Source organism: Uranotaenia lowii, chromosome 2 (genome assembly GCF_029784155.1).
Source record: "Uranotaenia lowii strain MFRU-FL chromosome 2, ASM2978415v1, whole genome shotgun sequence".
Taxonomy (NCBI): Eukaryota; Metazoa; Arthropoda; class Insecta; order Diptera; family Culicidae; genus Uranotaenia; species Uranotaenia lowii.
The window spans coordinates 70,715,360-70,737,359 of record NC_073692.1 but is presented as its reverse complement, the minus strand read 5'-3'; the positions used below and the strand labels follow the sequence as shown (position 1 = coordinate 70,737,359).

At 36.9% G+C, this 22,000-nt stretch overlaps 2 protein-coding genes across 4 annotated transcripts in view; one reads left to right on the top strand and one right to left on the bottom strand.

Annotated features, from left to right (window-relative positions):
• LOC129748050 (uncharacterized) overlaps positions 1-22,000 on the bottom strand; it is a 211,293-nt gene that overhangs the window by 74,181 nt on the left and 115,112 nt on the right. The gene's annotated exons all lie outside the window — the stretch shown is intronic.
• LOC129747756 (uncharacterized) lies at positions 18-17,050 on the top strand. Its single transcript, XM_055742104.1, has 5 exons — positions 18-239; positions 315-475; positions 10,646-11,199; positions 11,257-11,574; positions 16,987-17,050. Exons 1-5 carry the CDS (start codon positions 146-148, stop codon positions 17,048-17,050), a joined length of 1,191 nt encoding a protein of 396 aa, XP_055598079.1. The 5' UTR covers positions 18-145.

Genomic DNA, 22,000 nt, shown 5'->3' with positions numbered 1-22,000 from the left:
CTGAACAGCATAGTTAAATATAGCTCAGTCTTCGGTCAGTGCAGTTACAATACAGGAGCGATGTGTGAAACTAATGTTGCAAGTTTTGGGTTTGTTTGATATAAGTTGTGTTTCAAAATGTTAACAGTTGTTCGACGAAGATAGAATGTATCGAATAGTAAGGATCTTACTTTGCGTTCTGTTAGCCGCATCTCAGGTTCTAATTCAACACGCGTCAGATGTTTTTGCGCGACGAGGAAGTAAGCTCTAGTAACGAAATTGCGGTGATTGATAACGAAAACATTGTTTACATTGTATTTTTGTGGCGTTTATAGGAATAACGAAACCCGACACCTCCATTATCGATCTTGACACCAATGTAACCTTCTTCCTGCTCGAATGCACGCTGGACAACTTTTTGGTGGGCAGTAGTGACATCAGCATGTTGGAAATCAACCAAACTAAGAATGGCGTGAATCGCAAAATAGAAACACAGGTATCAATATTCAATTGGAAGTCACGTAAACATTGTTTTCATCGAACAGTCAGCTGGCATTTGAGTTCTATCAGATGTGTAAAACTTTGAATAAAGCACATTTTACTGTGCAAAACAGTTGTAATCTTCTGCCGATGAGCCCAGACTTGAACGTACTTGTATCGTCTGGCTGCCGTTCCTCAACGGTCAATTAATATCGTTTAACCTGGTCAATCCATGATTGCAAATGCATACTTACAGTGTTACAGTTTAGACAGAATAAATGTAAAGAGAAAGTACCGGTTGATGTGACCTACTGAACCGAATTCTTTTAAATGGAAATTTCATTGTCATGGCTTTTGATTTTCCAACTAGGCGTAAACGTGTTAAGAAACAGTTAATAATATAAGATATTTTTTTATGGAAGTTAAATTTCAAAACGATACCTGTAAAGAAAATAAGAGATATGTAGTTAAAATTTTTTGAACAAAAGCAAGTTATGAAAAAACTTAAATCCTGATTCAAATAAATTACATTCCTGGTTTTTTTGCACTCAAGAATGTACTTGCTTAGTCCCTTTCATAGCAATTGTTTTATGCAATTTATGATCCCACTTGCAATGTCAATCGATCGCTAAACCCACATCCCGTTTTTAATGTCAAAATCGCAATGCACTGAGCGTAGAGATTTGCAATTGAACACATCCACTTCTGAACGGAGTCTTCCGTCAATAAACAAATCAGCCACTAGGTACCTACTGCACAGAAAGATCGTGCTTGCCTTGAGCGATTTCTCTTCTCCATCTTGCTGCACCTCACAGTTCTTCGCCGGCTAGCTAGTTGTTCTATGAATCACTAATTCTAAATTTATTGAACTTAGATACGCCCCGACTTCGGAAGCGCTGGTGCCTCCTCTGAGGGGTACCTCCTCTGAGGGCGATAAGACAAAATAAGTAAACAAAATAAACCATACCTCATAAATTTCTTAAAAACATTTATAAAACATCTATTATATCAAGTTATTTTAAGAAGAGAAATCACCGTGAGTTTGCTTTATGAAATTAATTTGCGGCTTTATCGGTGAGGGTTAAAGAGTTGAAATGAAAGACGGATAGAATATCAGAAGAAAATTCTAAGGTGGTGAAAAGAGCGAAGAGCATTTGAAATAGAAGCTTGACCACATACTAAATTCTTTGTCCCACACCAATAAACTGTATTGAAGAAGTAGTACCCAATAGAGAAGGCACTACGTTTTTCGGTACAGTTAATTATGGATGGTTCGAGCTCACCGATAAAGCCGCAAATTAATTTCATAAAACTAACTCACGGTGCACAGTGGGCCAGGAACCACACTTTTGCGGTCAAAATTGACTGCAGGCCAGAGGCTTCGTTGTAGCTCATTGGTGTCTTCGACAAAGTTACTCGGCTATATTTGCGCTATCTATTGATGGATTTGAATTAGTTCTATTTTTCTCCGCAAGGTGGCGCCAAAATCTAACTTTTTACAGAAGCAAGATACAGGTATGGTTTCTTCTACAAAGTTGTTCATTATACCTTTTACATCAACTTTGTAGAACACTGTTAAGCTCTATGTTGTGTACGTAACTTGCAAAAGTAATAATTTAAGGAAACCTTGCAAAAAAACGGTTTTTTCACCTATTTTTGTGTTTAGCTATACAATACCTCAAATTTCCACAGTATTCGATTGGAATAGACTTAAATGAGATATTCTAGTGGAAAACTTATTCGTTTCGCCGATTTTTTCTGTCAAAATTGCAAAAAATTGGTTAAAATTATACATTTTTCAAATTGCAATAACTTGCTTGCGAGCAGTTTAGCGCACCTAATTTTTCGAGAAATGACAGCTGTGATTATGATCTAAAAGCATGTAAAAAATGTCGGTGGGTTCTCGTGGGTTCCTTTCCAAATGATTCAATAAAGTTGGTAGATTTTCAATACAAATCAACATATTTTAAGACCTTTTTCAAAGAAAACATCCACATTACTCGTAGAAAAGTCGAATTTTCGTCGTTTTATTATTGCTTTAGTCCATTGCGATGCTTAATTAAGCGATTAAGCACATTTGGTAAAATTTATTAAAAAAAATAAAATATTATTTAAAAAGTTTTTATTTAAATTAATTTTTGAAAATTTTTATTTTTTTTTCTAATTATATTAAAAGTGCGAAAAATGTGCTGAATTATTTATTCAAGCAGCAACTCCAATAATTGAACGATGAAAATTCGACTTTTCTACGAGAAATTCGGATGTTTTCTTTGAAAAAGGTCTTAAAATATGTGGATTTGTATTGAAAACTTACCAACTTTATTAAATCATTTGGCGAGGAACCCACGAGAACCCACCGACATTTTTTACATGCTTTTAGATCATAATCACAGCGGTCACTTCTCGAAAAATGAGGTGCGCTAAACTGCTCGCAAGCAAGTTATTGCAATTTGAAAAATGTATAATTTTAACCAATTTTTTGCAATTTTGACAGAAAAAATCGGCGAAACGAATAAGATTTCCACTAGAATATCTCATTTAAGTCTATTCCAATCGAATACTGTGGAAATTTGAGGTATTGTATAGCTAAACACAAAAATAGGTGAAAAAACCGTTTTTTTTTGCAAGGTTTCCTTAAATTATTATTTTTGCAAGTTACGTACACAACATAGAGCTTAACAATGTTCTACAAAGTTGATGTAAAAGGTATAATGAACAACTTTGTAGAAGAAACCATGCATGCATCTTGCTTCTGTAAAAAGTTAGATTTTGGCGCCACCATGCGGAGAAAAATAGAACTAATTCAAATCCATCAATAGATAGCGCAAATATAGTCGAGTAACTTTGTAGAAGACACCAATGAGCTACAACGAAGCCTCTGGCCTGCAGTCAATTTTGACCGCAAAAGTGTGGTTCCTGGCCCACTGTGCGGTGATTTCTCTTCTTAAAATAATAAAAATAATTCGGCTATAAAAAAATCAATTACAAAACATCGTTCAAATAATCGAAAAAAGTTAGGCCAAGATTTCTGACCGTTGACCGTAGGCGACAACTCAATCCAGTTGGAACTTGCGCACAAAACGAAAATAAGAAATCTACCTAGCCATCGATCGAACGAAAACGCACAATAGAAGAATTAACAGAGCAACCACATACTAAATTTTTTGTCCGTTCGACACAGACGGCGGCAACGCTATTCAAACCGTATGGAGCACATCTCTCAGATTTCCCCTTTGTTTCCCCTCGTTTTGACAGATTTAAGCTTTTTTCCTCAGATTTAAGCTTTCATCTCCTATGCTCTCAAGGCAAAAAAAAGCTTAAATCTGAGGAAAAAAAGCTTAAAAACGAGATTCACGACCACTTATTTAAAAGATGTTGGTCACACGATACATAGACAAATCGTGTAACGTTGCCTCCCTCTGGTTCGACACATGTGCATTCACATGGCGGTCGAACCATCCATAATTAACTGTATCGAAAAACGTAGTGCCTTCTCTATTGGGTACTACTTCTCCAATACAGTTAATTGGTGTGGGACAAAGAATTTAGTATGTGGTCAAGCTTCTATTTCAAATGCTCTTCGCTCTTTTCACCACCTTAGAATTTTCTTCTGATATTCTATCCGTCTTTCATTTCAACTCTTTAACCCTCACCGATAAAGCCGCAAATTAATTTCATAAATTATATCAAATTTTAAATGAATTTATCAATACCTGATTTTTTTAACAACTCAGGTAAATATTACATTCACCGATATAACCGTCGAAATTATAAAAAAAAACAAATCATCGGTGATAAACTTATAATTCAAAGAGAAGGTAATTAATTTATATGTTACTTTAATTTGTCGGCCTTAGCGGTGAAAAGTGATGTCCTTTTAAGTAGGGACATCTAAAGCTTATGAAATTTTATAGGTGGATAGAAGGTTAGATGAAAATGAAAGATGTTGAAAATGAGCGGGTAAAATTGATTTAGAAGCATATCATCATATATCAAATTTTTGTTCCTCACGGGCCTACTACTATTAAGCAGTAGATACAGATAGAGTTGCATCTACCACCACACATTAGTAGGCCAATGTGTGGTGGTAGATGCAACTCTATCTGTATCTACTGCTTCATAGTAGTATACCCGTGAGGAACAAAAATTTGATATGTGATTATATGCTTCTAAATAAATTTTACCCGCTCATTTTCAACATCTTTCATTTTCATCTAACCTTCTATCCACCTATAAAATTTCATAAGCTTTAGATGTCCCTACTAAAAAGGACATCACTTTTCACCGCTAAGGCCGACAAATTAAAGTAACATACAAACATAACGGTGGTTAATCTCTTCATTAAAAATAATTAATTTAGTTTTTCAAATTGACCTTCCTTTTATACTTTTCAAAATTTGGAATTGGACCCAGTGATTTTTAAGTTCAATTTCCGCTTCGCTGCGGAATAAATCCGAGGCGGGACGCTTCGGATTTATTTTGCAGCGAAGCGGAAAATGAACGGTAATGAATTTTTTTCTTGCTGGGAATCAGTGGTTTGGATTCTGTAGAGTCGTCTTAGGGTACAAACTTACAAACACAGTGAGCGCGAAGCGAATTGCGAATGTTGCGAGAATGTTTATTCACCGGATGAACTTCGCAAGTTCATTTTTAAAGGCCAGCTACAGTGCACGCGAATTGCGAAGCTGTTTAACACTGAAAAAAAAACCTACGATGTTTAGCAAAAATTATTCAAACGTGGAAAAAACTTAGCAAATTTGTTTGCAGAATCCAAATTATGAAGACAAATCTTAAGGAAATAAATAAAAATACTCGATGCCTGCCGGCTGGAAAAAACATTTTTGACGCCATTTTGAAATCCAAGATGGCGGATTCCATCTAACTCAAAAATGCTTTGCGAGGGATGTGTTGGCTGCAGTTGACCTAGACTACATATTCGAGTTATACTCTTTCCTTAAAGCTATCGATCTTCGTGTATAATTTTCTCTTCCCTTTCTTTTTTTCTTTCCTCAACTATGTTAGTTTTTAGTTATAAATTGGAAATACAATAACGAGAGTTTGTCTCCTCAAAACCAGCGATACAAGCCGTTTCAAATAAACGAACTAATAAAAAAAAATCAAAACGCTTTAAATGACTGAAAATCGCATGAAACTCCCACCACAATTGATGAAATAAATCGATTAGTAGAAGTCGAATTTCGTTGTCTGACTCGAAATTCAATATGGCAGCTTCCGCTCAACTATAAAATATTATAATTGAATCTAACAAAACTATGACAAAAATATAACAAAGTTATGAAAAAAATATCACAATATTATGAGGAAAAAATTACAAACTCTGACAAAACTGTGAAAAAAATTTGACAAAAATATGAGAAAAACATAGCAAAAATTTGATAAATTTGGCAATAAAATGATAAAGCCATGACCAGAATATGCAAAAAATCATTAAAATATGACAGATTACAGTATTTTGACAATAAAATGACAAAAAATTTACAGTAATGATAAAACTTGGAAAAAAACTTTGACAAAAAATTGAAAACATTATGGAAAATATGACAAATGTGATGAAAACATGACAACTATAATAGCACTAGTTTACAAAGTTTAAAAAAAATCGTGAACTTGATTAACTGACCAACATTTTTAATGTAAAATCGGGCGCTGAATTCGAAAATGAAATTCAAAAAAATCTCAGTAGAACCGTTTTTGAGCTATGCTCCAAATATGAAATTTCGAAAAAATTAAAAAAGTTCTTGTACTTAGATTAAAATATCTCGGACGGCATAACAGTAATTTGAAATCCTTTTTTTGCATATTAAAGGTGATGAGGTTTTCTATCGATCATCTGAACACTGTTTTTGCGTTTGACCAACAGTATTGTTGATATTAGTGACTTTATGAGACAAAAAATTATAAAAAACGCATTTTTTTAGAGAAAAATTTGTTTCAACGAAGGTTTTAGACTCGATGGTAGCATTTAAAAAATCTGATTTTCTTTTGCGCTTGAATGTCAATTTAAAACAAAGATTTCAAGTGGTTATTTATCAAAATCGGTTGAAAATTGAAGAAGTTATGGCTACTTTACCATAACTGAAAATTTTGGAGTTTTTAATAATTTAACGAACCGCAGTACACTTATCATAGTATAGGAAGAATGAAACATGATAAATCTCACTCGCTCCAAGTCAAAATTATTTATTAGCTTACCAGAAGGTCACATGCCAAGTTTCAGGAAGATCTGACCATAGGGAGGGGTTGCTTAAGTCTCAAACGTCAATTAAATTTTGAGGTATTTTGCTCGGAACTAACGAAAAATACTGGTTTTTCATCAATAACTTTTTTCGTTCCTAGCTGATTGTTTTTTATGGTTGATTTTCTTAAAGCCTAAATAAAGACAAATATTTCACCTGAAGACTGTAACTCGATTGGATTTGAAACAGAAAAGTTATTGCGGTTCAAAGGCCGCAAATTTTGTCCAACACGCAATGAGTACTTTTTACCCATTGCGTTTTATACGACAATTTTTGACCAAAATACAATCTTTGAACCGCAATAACTTTTCTGTTTCAAATCCAATCGAGTTACAGTCTTCAGGTGAAATATTTGTCTCAACTTAGGCTTTAAGAAAATCAACCATAAAAAACAATCAGCTAGGGATGAAGAAAGTTATTGATGAAAACCAGTATTTTTCGTTCCTTCCGAGCAAAATACCTCAAAATTTAATTGACGTTTGAGACTTAAGCAACCCCTCCCTATGGTCAGATCTTCCTGAAACTTGGCATGTGACCTTCTGGTAAGCTAATAAATAATTTTGACTTGGAGCGAGTGAGATTTATCATGTTTCATTCTTCCTATACTATGATAAGTGTACTGCGGTTCGTTAAATTATTAAAAACTCCAAAATTTTCAGTTATGGTAAAGTAGCCATAACTTCTTCAATTTTCAACCGATTTTGATAAATAACCACTTGAAATCTTTGTTTTAAATTGATATTCAAGCGCAAAAGAAAATCAGATTTTTTAAATGCTACCATCGAGTCTAAAACCTTCGTTGAAACAAAATTTTCTCTAAAAAAATGCGTTTTTTATAATTTTTTTTCTTATAAAGTCACTAATATCAACAATACTGTTGGTCAAACGCAAAAACAGTGTTCAGATGATCGATAGAACACTTAATCACCTTCAATATGCACAAGAGGGATTTCAAATTACTGTTATGCCGTTCGAGATATTTTAATCTAAGTACAAGAACTTTTTTAATTTTTTCGATATTTCATATTTGGAGCATAGCTCAAAAACGGTTCTACTGAGATTTTTTTGAATTTCATTTTCGAATTCAGCGCCCGATTTTACATTGGAAATGACCTTCAGTTTACTGAGTTCAAAAATGCTGTAAACTAGTGTAGCTAATGAAAAAAGGGCAAATATGTCAAAATTTAGCAATAAAATGATAGAAGTCTGACAATACTTCGACAAACATATTACAAATGTGATAAAGATTTTTGTCAGTTTTTGTCATGATTTTGTAATTTTTCATTTGTCGCATTTTTGTCTTATTTCTGTCAGATTTTTTCAATTTGCTTGACAAATTTTGTTTCATAGTTTTGTCTTTTTTTTTGGTTTGCTTATAGCCGTTTCACATCTTCTCTTTTTGTAATTTACGACTTTTATCAACGATGCAGTTGGCGGAGAATTACTGAAAAACTTATCCGGTACAACTTTGTTCGATTTTTATCGTATTTGTCATATTTTCGTTACATATTTTCCATTTTTTTTTTTAAATTTTTGTTGCTTTTTGTTAAACCTTTGGTTTTTTACTGTCGTATTTTGTCAGTTTTTTGACAATGATTTTGTCAGAATTCTGTTATATTTTTATCTCATTCTTCATAATTTTGTCAGAACTTGGTCATATTTTAACCTATTTTTCTTATTTTTTCTTTTTCATTTTAATGACATATTTTCACCACCTTTGTCAATTTTATTTATAGTTTTATCATACATTTGTCAGGTTTTTTGTGCTTTTATTGTTTTTTTTTTGTAATTATATCATATTTGCAAATTTTTTGACATACATTTGCTCTTATACTAGTTCTGTCAGGTTTTTGTCATTTTATTGTCAAATTTTGATCATAATTTTGTCACATTTGCTAAAATTTTTCACATATTTCATATATTTGTCGTATTTTATTCAAAGTTTTGTCATTTTTCACTTTTTCGTTTGTCAATTTTTTTGTCATAGTTCTTTCCGATTTTTGTCATTTGATTTTCAAATTTTAGTAAAAGTTGTTCGTATATTTTGGTCACAGTTTTGTAATATTTTAGTCATTATTTTGTCTTATTTTTGATTTTTATAACATAAGTCATATTTGTGTACATTACTTTCAGTGATTTTTGTGAGTTTGTGTACATTATTTTTAATGCTTTTTCAGATTTTGTACATTTTTGTTAAATTTGGGGTTAAAATAGGTTTGTCAGATTTTGTCTATCACCTCTTGTTTTGGTAATATGGAGTTTATAAGTTTAAAAATGAATAAGTTTTGAGTGAAACTAATCATTGATAATCGATCTACAAATCTACCCGAAAGAAATTAACTGATTCTGAATATAATTATTATACTTTATTCAATTCAGGATGAATATTTTTATGATGATGATGATGATGATGAAGTATCCTTAAAAGATAAATTCTAAAGATTTAAAATTTTTCAAATCAAGCATTTCTGACATTATTGAGAAAATTTAAAAAAAGTTTTATTTCATTTAACAAATTTGTTGAAATTTGCTAAACGATTTGAGACCTTCAAAGTGGTATGAGTGACAAAATGGTCGATTTTGAGGTAATGATGCTAAACGATTTTTCAAATTTCAAACTTTAGTTGATGATTATTTCGGATTCATAAAATTTTATTTACACACTTTTAAATTGGAAGTAAAAATAAAAATTCTTTAAGAGTATATGGAAAAAGGCCAAACAAAATAATTTAAAAGCGTGTTTTTTTTTTCTAGAAATAAGCTGTTATACACTTATACTCCTTTTTTGGCTTCAAGGGTCCCATTTGATTTTTGTTTTAAAAAATATTTAAAATTTCATTTGAAAACCTATTATTTTACAAAGTTGGAAAAAGTAAACAAATTAGAAATTTCTATAAATTGTTTTATGCAGAAGACAAAATTACCTGCGGTCTTGGGGAATGTTGATAAATACCTTTATTTTAATATGTTATGAAGTATTTTAAAGTTATGTTAGAAAAATGCAGAAAAATCTTAAATAATTTTAATCTTATTCCAAAATATTAAAAGCACTAAAATTAATCAAAATTAGCTCTTCAATTCTTTGCACCCTTGTGAATTTTGTGGTCTTGGGTAATTTTTCAAAACCTTTTTGAATGAGGAGCTGAGCGTTTCGAAGAACAAAAAATACAAATTAAAATCGAGGCTAAAATTGTTTTTTTTAAGAATATTTCATATAAGCATAAAATTTGTAATGATATACTGATATAATGATATACTGTAATGATACACTTCTCAATAAAACCCAATTTTAAAGACGAGGTAGGGTTTTTGTGTGTCAAGATTTGAGTTTCTATGAAAAAGGTTTATTTAATTGCAAATCGAAATTGACAATCATATGTCATATCATATATCATACATAATATATCATATAGATAGGCCTAGAGTGAGGAAAGGACCAAACGCTGCCGAAGGCGAGCAAATTTGCTGTCATGTTTTTTAACACTTATTTTTAAACTCCCTTTGGGACCAAGTAATTTCACGTTTCTTCATTGCTTGAATTGAAAATTTTACTTGGAAAAAAATATTTTTATTGTATTTACCAACTTTAGGTAACATAACAAGCCTTTTATATATTAAATCAGCGAGAATGGTTTCGCGAGAAGTAATACGAACTTTACCCAAAATTTTAAGAAAAGCATGGAAACTTTCGATTATCTAAAACTAATCGTGCTCCGACTTGTTAAACCATTTTTGACGGTCGCCATGCAAAGCGAAGCATTAAAGTACACAATATTCGAAAAGCCTTTCTAAAATACTTTAGACATCCGTAGTTGGACACATTTTTTTTTTCAAATCTACAAATGCTGCAGTAGTTAGTCCATCGTCATTAGGTTCACATTAAATTGCATGTTTTAGTTCATGCTTCCTAATTTTGTCATGCATTACAGGTGAACGGCGTAAACTCGAAACTAGCAAAAATAGATCTCACCAACGAAACGGAACTGTGTGGCGTCAATCGTTACTTTTGCTTCTACAAGGATAAGCCAGTGGTCGAACCAAAAAGTGTTTACGTTGGCAGAAAAGCTCGCATGGTCTCCGAAGATGATATCCTGTGTATATCGGAAAATCGAAAGTATCTGACGTGTGATTTTACCGCAATCGAGTACTGTGATCTACCTACTATTTACACCCTTTCGGTGGCCCGATCAGGATCGCTGTGTGCGCTGCATTACAGCAAGGACCTTAATCTGTGGCGATTCAATAGTTCAACAAAGCGCTGTGAATATCAATCGGCGCATAAGGAAATCACGATGAAATTGGAGTCGGAGAACAAATTTGGGAAAACTGCGATGAATTTCACTATCAACAATTACGATTTGCTTCGACCGGGCTTGATAGAAAACTTTAAAATTTTTGAAATTACTACTCGAAGTGTTTTGGTTGAGTGGAGTCTTCCTAAAAGTCCGATGGACGCTCATCGTTTGTTTGAATTCCAGTTCAGGTTAGCTTCGGAACTTGTTCGAGAAACAAGTTTATTTCAAAACTTCACTTTCTCCAGTGATCAAAAACAAACTCATACGATCGAAGATCTACTTCCTTTCACGAGATACAAACTTCAAATTAGAAGCAGATTGGCCCTGCCGAAGGCGAGGAATTTCGAAGATGTCTATTGGTCGGATTGGGTAAGCACCGTTTTCGCGACGGAAGCATGTGCACCGGAACTGGCACCACTGATGATTCCTGGCGGCTATAGCATTAGAAAGCGGATCAACAACCGAATTACGGTGGATGTTTATTGGAAGGGAGTTCCGGAACAGTTCTGGAACGGACCCGAATTCGGTTACGATGTGGAAGCCATTTCGAGCAGTGGTGTTAGGTGAGTACTTGCAAGTTGCAAAGTCCTATCGGTTGATTTTTTTTCTATCAATGTGTAAAATGACAAAACAAGATGTTGCAGTATTAAACGTCATTTTACGCAATGTCGTACATGAGACTTTATTTTAAATCATTTTAAAGTTCTATAACAAGTACAAACAAATATGATTATAAACAGTCTGGTTCCACTTAGTGCTCTAAAATTAGATTCCTTTTAATATAAATACTTGTTTCATAATAAAACTGCACAACGCGCATTTGATTTAATCAACGAACGTTACCACACTAAACCTATTTGAATTTCAAGAAATATGTAACGAGATGTCAAATAAATAATATCGCTTTTATTTTATTACCGAGAATGTCAATCAAAATCTCTGAATAAGTAGAAGAGGCATCAATGTCGTTCGTAATTAAAACAGTTCCCAGTTCATTGTTTTAGCAGGCGGAAAAAAATATTTATGTTGCATCTACACGCACTTTGTGCGAGTATCTGAACTGTGATTCGATCTAAACTTCTTCAGCCCTCGCTAATCAGAGTAACTTAATTATCTACATATGTATGAAAGAATGACACAATGAAGTTCGTTTGTAAAACCATGCCATGTTATTGTAGGCGTGTCAGCTGAAAATTATGCAACAAACAGCACGTGCTTAAGCATCAAAACTTAGTGGCGCCACGAGCAAGAGTCAAAATAAACAACGACTTCCACTATTTTTTTTTTACTTTAAAACGTTTATTAGGTGCTAGGTGTTAAAAAATGCTTCTGAATGCTCTTGGAATCTTACGATCCCCGAATGTAGCACGGTGCGATATATACGAGTCCAACATTCGCTGATCCACAGCCCGAGCACGATCAGGTTGGCTCTGAAACTGGGACAGATCCTTGACAGCTACATGTCTACTAGTACCCCAGTTTCCAACACTAATTTCTCAGAGACTTTTTGCATAAGCTGCTTTCAGGTGGTATGTTGGGCAATTAATTAAATGTAAATTCGAGAGACATACTGATTCCTTACACATTTGTTTCTGAATGTCAGCCTGGCACTGTCTTTTTGATTCATCAAGTAGTATAGGGTTATCAAACTGGATTTACAGATTCTCGAAATCAGATCTGATATCTGAGGTGTAGTAACCGATTCGAATCTAACACGTATGGGTCAGTTCTTCGAACTCCGGTTGTTCGTAGAAGATTCCTTGACAATATTGTTGCAAAATTTCCAGTGAAATGTGTGGAAGCTAAATAGACTCCCGCACATATCTTAGAGACACTCCTTCGCAATGGGACGCAAAATCGTTACTTACTTTTTAAAGAGTGACATCTATTCAGCTTGATGTAACCGGCATTCATCCAAAATATGTTCGACCGTCATTTTTTTCACCACGGGAATCGCAAGTACCACTGCTTCGTTCGATGTAGCAGTAGTGGGTAGCCTAGTATGTCCATTTCGGAGTCTCATCAAGGTACGTTGCGCGTGTCTGTAATCGCGATCTTTCCAAGCACGATATAAAACGAACCAATCTCTCTCGGATAAAAAGTGTGAGTTCCATTTAGCCCGGACGGATTCCCCGCTGCGTCCGGTATTTGCCAGGATATCCGCCTTCTTGTGGCCGCGAATACCGCAATGACCTGGTACACAGCATATTTTAGTTTGCGTGTGTTTCAAGGCTGATCTGGCCTTCAGTATCCAGGGGTGTGATGTTCTTCCGGAACATATAGCATCAATGCAGCTAGCAGAGTCAGAAAGGATGATTTTAGACTTATTAGAGGGGAGTTCGATAGCTGTGAATAAGGCGAAGGTTTCTGCCGAAAAGATGGAGCATTGCTCAGGCAAACGTCCTTCGATTTGGATTCCTTCGCTGTAGTCGCCAACACCTACAGTCCCGTCTGAGTGGCAGAACCGTCGGTATAAATGGCAAGATGATTTGAGTAGCTTGTGTTTATCAGGTGGTTGAACGCGCTCTTGCTTTAGAAGAAGGATCAACAACACGGAAAGTATTCTCCAGGGTCAGGTCAGGTTATGGGGATTGATTATACCCGATGGTGGTTTGTTGGCAATGAGTGGAAAAACTTCGGTTATTTTGCGGGAATTTTTCAAGCAGCTTTCGACAATTAGCTAGTAAATTTGATACTTTTCGGAGTAGTTCATAATTGCCATAATTGAGAATATGGGGCTTGTACGAAAGGCACCAGAGCAAAGTTGTATCCCGGAGTTAGGGGTGAAATCACCTATATCCGGGTTGGTGGATTTATTTTTAAGATGCCTTCCCCTCCAGTACTAACAATGCCCCACCGATGGAGTATCTTGGGGAGCACCGTGGCTTTGAATATCGTCAGAAGCGTCTTTTTGTTTCCTCATGTCTTTTTCTGGCCACCAGTCTTGAAGATATTCATTCAAGTGTCGATGTTCTTTTTCAGCTGCTTGGGTTGATTAGTGAACCTGAGCAGAAGTGGGACCATTTGCTCTTCGGACCAGATATCGTCATTCCAGACTCTTCAGACCATTTTACCGTTACATTGATTGCATTTTGGAGATTTTTTGTCGATTGTTTTGGGTTTCGGCAAATGGCAAGGAGCAGAATCATCAGCATATGTCATGACATGTACATTAGAGGGAATAAATTTGAAGACGGAGTTCATTCCTACTAAAAAGAGAGTAATAGCAAGTACGGATTCTTAAGGTACCCCTTGTTCCTGCTTGTATCCCTGAGAATATGTTCCTCCTATAGCCACCTTGAAAGTTCGATTTTCCATAAAGTCCTCACATGTGCTCAATATTCTGTGACTGAAACCCCACTGACGTGGTTGTCCGCATATGACATTTTTAAGGATCGAATCATACGCCTTGCCTTAATCTAGCACAGCTACTTCGCAGTGGGAACGGGTAGTCATGGCAGGGTTCAGTATTCCTTCTAGGTGTGCGAAGTAGGCACCAATACCACTGAGAAAGACTACTGTTGGTTGCAAAGCCTTTTTGTAAGTAGCGACGAATAGCATTAGCTATTTCAGAGGGATCCTGAGTAATTTTTGCTTTAATAATCAAACTTGGACGTGGCACAAGACGATTTCCGTTAAAAGCGTTGACTCTTCTACACATTTTTCGAGTCGATGTATAACAATAATTTATAAACAGCACGTTTACCTACATCTAATCCGACGTTTCGGCCTTTGGTGTTTGCCTTTTTCTAAGGAGAATCTACAATTTTATTTTATTTTTTGAAAATTTATTAATATCTAACAAATTACTTTTAATAAATATGGTGTTGCACTTACCACGTATTGTACTGTTAGATCGGGCTATGGGTATGAGGCTAGATGGGAGCTTTTGCTACGGTGGTTCTGCTGTCGATGAACTGTGTGTTATGATTTTTAGGAGCGGAGAGATAAATATTGTAACTTACTGTTTTTTGCGAAGTGAGGTTTTACACATTTACTTCGTGTTTCACTTGTAACAGCTGTCTACTGTTTTTGTAAGCCTACTCTGAACTGTTTTGTTGTTTTTATTTTTGGAATTGTTCATGTTTGGCATGTTTTGGTATTGATGAAATGTATGGTTGGTTATGAAGTATAGATATCGGTTTGTGTTATGGATGGTATGGTTATACTGTGTGTGTTGAATATGAATTTACTATTGTTGGAGTTTTTCAGTTTGGTTACTTAAACTTATAGATGATTTTTCATGGTTGTATGATGATGAGTGACTGGTGGGTTTCGTTCGTTGGTTTAGGTCGGAGCTTTCTTGCTGTGGGAATTTACTTCGTACGTTGTCGTAAGGAATCTTTTTCAGTCGGTAAAGTTTTTTGCGTCGAATCTTGATAGCTGTGGCTACCTTGGGGTTTCACCAGTTCACAGATATTTTTTGCCTATGATCGTGGTATTGCCATCATGGCGAGGTGAATTCATCGAAATTCAGGATCTGCTCATTTCGGAGGTGATAACATATTTCGTCCTCCAAAAGATCCCAATTCGCTTCGTCGTATATCCAATGAGTACGTTGGGTTTCAGAATATAGAGGGGAGGTTTTTAATATTTGGATTGGAAAGTGATCACTTCCCCAAATATCTGAATCTACAGTCCAGAGCAACTTTGAGGCGATTTCAGGGAAATGCGAGGGAAACATCAATGTCGGGCGATGATAGGTGGTGGAAAGGTTTTCGGGTAATTTCTCCGGTGTAAAGGATAGCTAGGTCATTCTTGAGGATAAGCTCCAGGAGAGAACATCTTCGGAAATCGGTCTTATCGCAGCCCCAAGCATGATGATGAGCGTTGACGTCACCCAGCAAGACAATTGGAAGAGGATGCGCTTTTATCACTTTCTGTAATTCTTTTATTTGTATCTCATACTTCATACGAAAGTGGCAGAAAAAGGATACTTGGTATTCACAGCTACTATTTGAAGAGTGGCATCTAGGGCTATAAATGAAATGCCAACGTCATGACAAACTTCAATGCCAACTCCGTTGGCTGGGGCACCAGTGTTCCCAGAACCCTTGCTTTTCATATCCCATTATCTATGTATGTCTTTAAGTCTTTTAGAGAGGAACCTAGTTTGTTTTGTTCATGTTTCCGTAGAGCTTCGATTGTTCGAAAGTTCATTTTGAATTAAGAGTTCTAGCTCATGCCTATGAGCCCATAGACCATTTACATTCCATTGTACAGCTAATGGGAAGGAGGTTTTTACCGGGGAGGATGGTGAAGAAGAAACATATCATCGATCTTTTCGTTACTAATTTCACTTTGCTCCTTCATGTCCTCAATAACAGCTAATAAGGATGAAATATGAAATTGTAGAATCTTTTTCTTTTAGATTCACTTCAAAATTTTGCATAAGATTTTGCACTGTTCTGTAACCCACCATTTTGGGAAAAACTTGATGGTTGGTCTTCGATGATTTGTCTTACTTCTCCAAAACAAATTCCACTGCCAATACGGGATAGCTAGAGTGTCGATGCGAATGACTGCCAGAACAATTTAAGCGAATACAGGGAGAGGAACATGTGTCTATTGTATAAATCTGGGAGCAGTTCAAACATGCTTCTGGTTTCTCGCACTTGGCTTTGGTGTGTCAATAAGCAAAACAATGGAAGCATTGCATTAGTCTGTCATAATATATTTTGGTACACAGCGTATGGGACCGAAAAAGACATTATACGGAATCGAGACTCGTTTGATAGTCAACACGAAAAGAGGCCTTAGTTGCACTAACGGCTCAGTTTTTTTTTTGAACAAACTGTCTAGCTTCAACTACATTCTGGTATACTAGATTTTCCTTCAAATCATCGATAGAGCAGTGCATCGCTTCTGGGCAACATACGATGCATTTAATTTTGTTCAGAGTGGGATGTGAATCAACCTTTACCACCTCGTGCAATCACGAATTTTAAAAACATACCTTATTCCTCGGTTTTCAGTGGTAGCTTCGAGTGGGCGTCCAGCGGCTCGAAAGATCGTCTTATTTACCTCAAAAAGATTTAATTTGGTGACAGGTTCAGTAGTTTCCATGATGAGGATCTGTAGTTTTCCGTACAGGCCATCGGGATCCATATAAGAAGGCATAGTTCTGCCGCCAGGTCCCTATTATTCCTTCTCGCCATTTTCTCTCATTCGCTCTTTTCCACCCACACGGATAACACTTATCGTTCTTTTTTAGTTCTTATTTTTCACTTTTTGGATTTTAGACGCTTCCTCGTCTTCCGTTAACTTTACTCACATAAACTTTACAACAGATTTTGCTCCACTCGTATTTTCTCTCAGGAGTGATCAGTGAACCGAGAGAAATCAGCCACATACAGCACACTTGCAGCACAGTCTAACTATTTTGCGACAGCTTTACAAAACAAAATGGACGCTTCAATGAAAATAACGCTACGACTCCAGATGCCCAGGCGATGGCACGAAAATCTGATTCGTGAGAGGCGCTTGCTCTCGACAGTCAACACCCGAATGCACAAGCAGAAAATGGCACTGTTTCACTGCTGCTTTAACACGTTCGTCGCCACGTCACCCATATTCGGCAGACGGGTGTATTTCCTGGGGGGCCCCGTCACATCAAAAAGCAGGTGACGCTCTCTTACTTGAGTTTACCGCTCAGCTTCGTTACACGTTTCAAATATGGGAGTTCTCCCTCTTTGCTTTCTCTCTCTGAAAATTTCTTTGGGCCCGGCTAGCAAAACTACCAAAATGAGCGTGGCGACGAACGTGTTAACACGTTCGTCGCCACGCTCATTTTTGTAGTTTTACTAGCCGGGCCCGAAGAAATTTTCAGAGAGAGAAAGCAAAGAGGGAGAACTCCCATATTTGAAACGTGTGGCGAAGCTGAGCGGTAAACTCAAGTAACAGAGCGTCGTCGCCATGGCACCCATATTTGGGTGACGGGTGTATTTCCTGGGAGGCCCCGTCACAACAAAAAGCATGTGACGCTCTGTCAATCCAGTTAGCTGCTCAGTTTAGCCACACGTTACAAATAGTGGAGTTCTCCCTGGTTGCTTGCTTGCTCCGAGATTTTGTTTGGGCCCCACAAGTAAAACAACCGAAATGAGCGTGGCGACGAACGTGTTAAAAGAGAGCAATTGAAATTTTACCCAAGTTTATGAAGATTTTTTGTTCGAGCTTGTACATCTGTTCAAATGTGGTAAATCTTTCTTTTCGTGTATTCTTGTCATAGAAAAATGGACTAATATTCATTTGGCTTGGGAACAAACTCAGATCGAGATACACGTAACGCATTGTGAGCAATTTTTTTTTTCATTTTAAATTACCTAATACTTTCATCATTTATTGATATAATTTACAACATCACAGATCTTAGAACCTTATAATCACTGGTTGTAGCGAGGTATGATTTCAAGAGTTGGAGAAGGGTCTTTCTGCCCACACTTATCGCATAAAACTTCCGTTGCTCGACAGCCTGAGTACGTTAGGCATGACACTGGGAAAGGTGTATCCTGTTCTAATTGCTGATTAAGTGAAACAGATTCGGCATGGCTACAAGTGGCCCCAGCTTCCAGTAGCATCCATTCGGCGACACGCTGTACAAGCTTCTCGGAATTGCTGTATTGCACTATACATTGTGCGAATATTTGATAGATACGTGCCGGTTCCTCAGGATACTGTTTTTGAACGTTGGCCTGACACTGTCGAGTTTCCTCATCCAGCAGTAACGGCTCCCCATATTGAATGTACAGACGTTCAAGCTCAAACCCGGTTTCTGGAGTGTAGACACCCGTTCGAATTGTGTACGTATAGGTGAGTTCCGGGAACTCGGATTGTTCACTGAAGATTTCTTGACAAAACTCTTGCAAAGTTTTCAGTGGAATATTTTGAATTTGGATAGCCTGTCGCATAAGAACTTCACGTTCCGATTCAGCATACCTTAAAAACTTCTCCCCCGCAATGGGATGTCCGTAGTGCTTTATGTAGCAAAGAAACGATTTGTAAGCTATCAGTTGATGATTTTTAGGGTCAACTTCTGCCAAATCTCTATCAAGACACTCCTGAGTGTTTTGTTTGTAGTTCCGGTCACATAACGGTGGCTGGAAGAACGCTTCAAGTTGTTGTTTCACGAAACCATCCTCATCACTCCATGCTTTAAGGTCTATCAAAATGCAGTGCACCAATTTGATACAGTCTGGTTCATTGGGATAATCACTGTTCCTATAACGAGCCACGGTTTCGTTTGTCAACCGTAGAAAGCTGGAACATCCGGATACTGCTTGATCGAAAGAATTCCAATGTCGTAGGCCATCAGCCCACAGCCAGGCGTAAACAACCAGTATGGCAACGAGATGTCGCATTTGTGCTACCTCGATTTGAACTCCTAATTTTCCAAGCAAGTATGCATTCTTATATTGGAATGGTTCTACTTATGTCATTGTGTTGTGGTTTCGGACATGAACCGGACTCGATAAGAACGATAAAATTTGTCAATCTGCGTTAGCTGCCTTTAGCTTTTGTGGGGACTTGACATTATTCATCCAACTTTTACCAAGCACATAACTTCCTTCAACTCACAAATCAGTAATTTATGAAGACTGCCATCTATGTCACTCATACTTAGTGGAATAAAAAATCGATTAGAGAAAAATCCCTTGTACTTTGTAGAATGTTGGCGGTGTTGTTGTCTTTTGCTAAAACCCTAGTGAAAACTTAAGTGTTTTCTTCTAACAGCGTCATCTGTTCTTCGCTGGACGAATGTAACAATAACTTTAAACTTTGCAACATTTATTATCTATAATAACAAAACCTTCTTATAACATCTTCTGAAACTTTACAATCCTTTGTTGTAACGTGGTGGGATAGAGTTATACTGCTCACATTTATCGCACGGACCTACTGCTGATCCACAGCACAATGGAGGAAGAGACTCCACTGGTAGAACCTCTTTCACTGCCTCTGGGAGTGGAACAGATTCAGCACTGCTACAAGTGATACCAGCTTCCCGCACTAAACTTTCAGCGACACGCTGTACCAACTTCCTGGATGTGGTGTACTGCGAAATGCATTGATTAAATATTTGATAAACGCGTGTTGGTTCTTGGCAGAACTGTTTTTGAACGTTGGCCTGACACTGTCGTGTTGATTCATCCAACAGTGCTGGCTCCCCGAACTGAATGTACAGATTCTCGAAGTCGAAGCCGATATCCGGAGTGTAGTAACCGACACGGATTGCGTATGTATAGCCAAGCTCTGGGAACTCCAATTTGTCGTCAATAATTCCTAGACTAAACTGTTGCAAACTTTTCAGTGGAATGTTTTGAATCTGGACAGATTGCCGCATTACAAGTTCTCGTTCTGATTCGGCATATTTTAAGAATTTCTCCTCCTTTTTTGGATGTCCGTAGTAGTTGAGATAGCATAGGAACGATTTATAAGCTACCAACTGATGATCGCTAGGGTTTACTCCCAGCAAATCTCTATCAAGACATTCCTGTGTATGTTGTTTGTAGTCACGACCGCAAAGCGGTGGCTGAAGGAACACTTCCAATAGATGGCTCACCAAACCACCTTCATCGCTCCATGCCTTGAGATCTATCAGAATACAGTGCACCAATTTGATGCTCTCTGGGTCGTTGGGGTAACCGTTGTTCTTGAAGCGGGCAACAGTTTCGTTTGACAACCTCAGATAGCTGGAGCATTCCGACACTGCTTGTTCGAAAGAATGTTGTTTTGGTGACTTCCAATGCCGCTGGCCATCGACCAACTGCGAGGCGCAAATGGTCAGTACGGTTATGAGAAGTCGCATTTTAAATACCTGGTTAGTACACTACTGACTTTCCAAAACAGGTTCAAATTTTTATAAAGGAATTCGGAGGAAAACGATCCTTCAAATGTGACTGTGTTGTAGTTTTTGACACGAATTCAGCTAGATTAGTAATCAAACGTCCGAAAAAGCTTAGGTTTCTGATGATTAGTGTTGGACCACGAACAACCAGAAGTGGACTCTAGGGTGTGGCTTGCCAAAACAACCACTGATAGGACTCACTCCCCCTGTGGGAGCGGGCCTCTTCTAGACAACCCCTCTAGACAATCGAACTGGACTTGGGGGCAGCGTTGCCAGATCTACGGATTTCTCGGATGCTCGAAATATACGGATTTTCGGTTATCAGCATTTCCTACGGTTTTTTTAAAGGATTGTCGAAAAAAATATAAGGAAAATTCAGCCTGACGACCAAAAAAAAGATCATCCAGTTTCATTCAGCCAAAATCAGTAAATTTTTTTTTAAGTCAAACCTACGGATTTGTGCGGTTTGCAATCCGGCAACGCTGCCTGGAGGCGAAAGCCGCGATGACAAACTCTCTCTTAGTTGGGCTCTGAAAAGAGCCGATTGATTGTGGCATCGGAGCAAGAGCAGGAGCGAACCAAACAAGAACTCGAGTTTTCTGAGTGCACTCATACTTTATTTTACTCTTCAGTACTATTTACACAACTTCACTTTCTATTCACTTGAAGCTATGAGCAACGTTGGCTGCTGCTCTCTTCTGGTGGCTTTGGAGCAGCGTGACCACATTGCAAACCGCTCAGATCCGTAGTTTTGATAAAAAAAAAACGGAAATTATACCAATTTTGGATAAATGAGATTTGATGACCTTTTGTTTGGTCGATGAATTATCTTGTACCCCTAGACTCTTTAATTTATTCGATAATCCGTAGAAATTCCGTAGGAAATGATGAAAATCCGTAGATTTTGGGCATCGATCCTTTGGAGCAGCCTGTTGGTTTACTCTCTTGTTGAGCCGCTTTCGGCTCCCTCGGGACGACGTTGCTCGCTCCACCCAGTGATGCCACATTTAAATCGGTATTTTGAAACCCATAAAATCTTTTATCGGTATGGACATCTTAAAAATCGGTATTCAAGGTGGATATTCAAAAATGCTTTCATTTTGATCTTCCTAACATATTTTTATTGAAATAGCAGCTTGCAATAA